General features: G+C 28.7%; 1 protein-coding gene across 1 annotated transcript in view; it reads right to left on the bottom strand.

Moving 5' to 3' along the window:
* Positions 1 to 3,101: 3,101 nt before the first annotated feature.
* The window catches only part of LOC100163463 (kelch-like protein 23), a 4,314-nt gene continuing 2,548 nt past the window's right edge, over positions 3,102 to 4,867 (bottom strand). The window contains exons 2-4 of the mRNA XM_001948290.5: positions 4,427 to 4,562; positions 4,137 to 4,365; positions 3,102 to 4,073 (exon numbers count right to left, since the gene is read on the bottom strand). Of these exons, the coding sequence (XP_001948325.1) occupies positions 3,999 to 4,073; positions 4,137 to 4,365; positions 4,427 to 4,560 (438 nt within the window). The 5' untranslated portion in view covers positions 4,561 to 4,562 and the 3' untranslated portion in view covers positions 3,102 to 3,998. The remainder of the gene's footprint in view (positions 4,074 to 4,136; positions 4,366 to 4,426; positions 4,563 to 4,867) is intronic.

Below are 4,867 nucleotides of genomic sequence, written 5' to 3'. Positions count from 1 at the left end.
TCGATTAGCAAATTTTTGAGCAGTATGCAGTATGCACTATACAGGAGACGGGCGACAGTACCAGCGTCGCGCGTTGTCATGGTATTTATTATTATTAATTACTTTATCAAGATACGTGATTTCCAGAATTAATTTCAGTATTCTAATATTGTGGTGCCGGGTGCGGTGTGAGGCGGGTCATTCCACTAAGCAGTAAGCACTGTGCGAGCTGTCCCCCACCTAGTTAGTAGAGCGGCTATATACAATGTAGTAACGTACTCGGCGGCTCGAGGCAGTATATTTTACCACCTTGGCTGGCCGTGACCATCACTCTTGCATTAACATAGGCAACGCCGGCAACTGCCTCGTCGAGTGTCGATGTCGAAGCTCTAGCGGTGGCGGAGCGCACTGGTCGCAAGGTTATTATAGCTTATAAATTAAAACGTTACTGCGACGTGACTACGTGAGCCATTCTCCAGTTTCGTGCAAGTTGTATACGAAAGAAAATTAATATAAAATATAAATTTAGGTAAATAGAATTATTAAATTATGAAAAACTAAAAAGTAAAAATTAACTAAAAAATTGCGCCCTAGGTCAGTGCCTCGGTGGCCTATGGCTAAATCCACCCCTGGATGTTGCCAAATTCACGTTGTCAACATTTTTTAATTTATTATTTACATGTATTATTACACCAATTATTATGATATCTGATGCGAGCCGTGACCCTCAGCTTTATCGACAATGTTATCAATTAATAAATTAGTTTCGGAATCCGGAGTACTATTCCGGACTATTATTGACATATAAATATTTTAATTTTATTATTTTCATAAGTCATAACTATTATTATTATTATTTCATTATTAGCAAAACGATCTATATACTGTATTATAATGTGACTATTATTGATTATAAATATATTGCCCCCCCCCCTTAATTCTGTTTATCCCACTGTGTAAAAATGTAATATTTTATACGTTCATATATAATCACTTGTGTACACGAATCATTATTATTGGGTATAGCCCCTCCCCTCCCCCATATAAATTCATCACTCTACGACTATGCCTATAGCCTATTATATGGTTATAAGTAGGGTTCGGATTTGAAGGTAAATGCCTTTCTCTTTTTAATCATAATAGAAAAATAATTTTTATACAAAAATGTGGTTCATTTAATTTCTTAGACGATTGATGTATTTTTTTTTTGCCTTTTTACTTATAAATGACTTTTTGCCTTTAGTACTTATAAATGCCTTTTTTGTGTTTAATTTTCAGTTGATTTTATAATTTTATACACAGCTCTCGGATTATCGCTACAAATGGGTTTTATTCATCTAGCAATCCTAATTTAGATAATTATTTAAGTATGAAATACGCCCCGATAACTTCGGTGGACGTAGAAAGATCTTTTTCGATGTGTAAATTATAAAAATATTTTGAGCCCAAACCGTAACCGTTTTTCTGAAGACAGCTTATCAAAATACATGGTAGTCAATTTTTTTTTTAATACCAACTAGTTTATTTTGCATTAAATTAACTGGTATAACTCAAGTAAGTTAATTTTTAAAATCTAATTCTTAGGACAAACCGGGTTAAAGAAAAAGGTTATCTATTTATTCAAAATAGCATGAACTTAATGTAGTTTAGTATTCATGCTCATTTTTAATTTGTATTTTTATCAAAATGTGTGCATTTGAAAGTGTTTAAAAAATATTCACTATTTTATTTTGTAGTATATTTATGAATTGCCTTTTTATATAAATTAAATGCCTTTTTTACATTTTAAATGCTTTTTTTATTGATTATATTGCCTTCAAATCCAAACCCTAGTTATAAGTAATGTAGTAAATTGTAAATAAAAAGTAATAATATTTTTATGTATTATAATATATTACCTACTCTATACTTTTATAATTATATTAAACATCACATAGGTAATAATATTATACTTATAAGCATATTATGGTACCTAATTAATAATAAGTAGGTACCTATTTATACATTAGTCATAATATTGGAATTCTTAAAAGTTAGGTAGGTAAAAAAAAATAAAAAAATAAACTTACAATATAAGTCTGCGATTACTAGGTAGCAAATGTTTAAACTCATCAATTAAAAGTTAATTAAAAGTTCTTGTTCGACAAACAAAAATAGAAGCGCATACAATCTTTTTTGTGACATAGTATTTCTTAATTTGTTTTTTATAATGCTGAGTTTTAAAAAACTACGTTCACTTTAGTCACTGGAATCGTCACAAACATTTTCAAGATAATGAAAAAAAATGTTCAATACTGTTTTAACCAATCGAGCCATTTGTGTACAGAACCTGAGTTTGTACCTTTTTGTGTATCTTCTTGGTGTATTGATAAATAGAATTATCATTTTTCATTTGAATAAAATTGTGAAAAAAAAAAAACTTAAAATATATATTATCATGTATTGTGTATGTAGATCAAAATTGTCTAAATATTTTTATAATATCATTGTGTATAGAAAATGGTAATTTAACTGTGATCTATCGCTGGCCGACGGACTGAGGCACTGAGCGACGTAATTTACGTCATCTTAAACCATCAACACTCGGTGGTTCATACAACGACCGTACATTAGGTTGCCTATTTTACGGGGTTATACAAAATAAAGATCGAAGAAAAATTAAAATGTCGTTACCGATTATTGATTAATATCGTAAACAGTACCTGATCAGCAGGCACGGATCCAGAGCAAAAATACAACAACACATAAAATATTATACTTTATTCTTAATTTAAAAATGTTGTCATAATTATAGATGGATCCCCTGGATCCGTCCCTGCCCAATAGTGGAATATTTTAAGTATTTGTCATCTACGATAAACATATTTTGGGTTATTACAATTTATCAAAATTATTTATGGAGAAATTGTTGTTGTCACCTGCATCGAATATATAAGGTGATCAAAATTTGAACTTCAAATACAAAAAGAATTGTATATGTAGCATACTAGCTTTACGCTAGTTTATATATCAAACGTTCAAAGAGTTCTCTTACAAAATAGATAGGTAATGAATATAAAATATATATATATATATATATAATGGTAATAAACAAGTTTTCTGAGAAAGAAAGAAGTATGAAATTATAACATAACTAGTTACATATATTTTATAACTGTATAAAACTGTATACATTTATACAATAATTCCAATAGTCAGAAGTAGCGCGTTAATTGTAGCGATGCTAAAGTAACACCATTGATTATAAAAAATACTAGTATTCAGTGGCGTACGCGGGATTTTTTAATGGGGAGAATGGGAGGGGAGCTTTGTAAATGAATTAAAATTTTATTTTTATTTTGTCCAGTTTAATAATTGCAGACGTTTGGGTGAGGTATTTGAAAATGTTTCTACATATTTATGTTTGAATATATTTATATATTACATATTATGTTGAGTCAGTAGTAAATTTTCTATTGGAACGTTTAAAAAAAAAATTGCGTAAAAGTAGTGACAGCGACAGGCGATCTCCTTTTTTAGAGTAGTATCTGGAATATTAGAGAGCTTCAAAAAAACCAATAGTGTCCCGACCACTGAATAATTCAATTAATAAATTTAAATTTAATTTGTGATAGTTTTGAATAACTATCGTATCATAGATAAATAGATAAAATTGTGTATAGGTAATAATAGTGGGCGGAAGACAAGTCTCCCACTATTTTTGTTCTTGAATTTCTGGGCTGAAGCCCTATATGCATTTGAGGACCCTATTTACGTCCATATTAAAATGTCTAATTTGTAACAATCGAATTTGAAGAATAATAATTTAAAAAAAAAAATTTTAACAAGTAGGTACCTACTAGGTACCTGTTTAATAATTATTGAATTTAAAATGTTTATTTTTACAAATGGATAATTTTTAATTAACAAAACTAATGAGTTCAAAATATTGTAAAAATAAACTACCTGGCTTAAATAAATGTCTTTATATTCAACATTTTTCTAAAAACCATATATTGACATTTATATCAGACATTTAACTATGTTTGTAGAAACTTTTCATATGCGATTCTTATGTAGAATAACTTCATGAGATCTGCAGCTGCTAACACATCCTTGAGAAATAAACAACATCAAATTTAACTCATTTTAGTATAAGGCTTATAAATATATAATACCTTTACATTCTCTTCGTTCAAAATTATTTCTCCACTGTAAATATAATTTATTAAGAGTTTCAAAATGGTTGAGCTTATTCCTTTTATAACTACATGATCTTTATCCGTTTCTTCAAAGCTATTGAACATTATCCTGAAATATGGACTAGCTGACATTAAAATCAATTTATGTCCATGAATTACTGTACCATCATCTGTTTCCAACTTAACGTCGCAAAACGCTTTATCTCTAAAAGTAAACATTTGTTAACTACTTATTTTTTTAGCTACTAAATTAAGTTGCTACATACATGAGTAATGATTGCAGGACCCCAATTACTTCTGCCGTGTGAGAGCTATTTTTAATTTTTTTTGATTTACATCTTTTAAATTTCTTTTTTTGACCACCTTCACATGGCAAATGTTGTAGATCATTTTCATCCATTCCTGTATAGAAATAAAACCTTTTAAAATAATATGTTGACAATTGTGAAAATAATACTTAAAATACCAAATATTCAATATATTATCAATATTGTAAATGAAATTGATAGCAACTTAAAAATGTAAACATTTTAGATTCTGAGTGGAACGATGAATGTATTGATTTTACAATGATGTGTGTTTTTTTATTAATTTTTTATTTTTTATTTATTTTTTTATTTTTTTATTTATTTTTTATTTTTTTTGTGTCTGTGTACACGATAAGTAGTCGAAATATGCTACGATTTTCAACTTCAGTATCTTGTTCG

This window comes from Acyrthosiphon pisum, chromosome A2 (genome assembly GCF_005508785.2).
Source record: "Acyrthosiphon pisum isolate AL4f chromosome A2, pea_aphid_22Mar2018_4r6ur, whole genome shotgun sequence".
In the NCBI taxonomy this organism is placed as follows: Eukaryota; Metazoa; Arthropoda; class Insecta; order Hemiptera; family Aphididae; genus Acyrthosiphon; species Acyrthosiphon pisum.
This window is presented reverse-complemented; position numbering and strand designations above follow the sequence as displayed.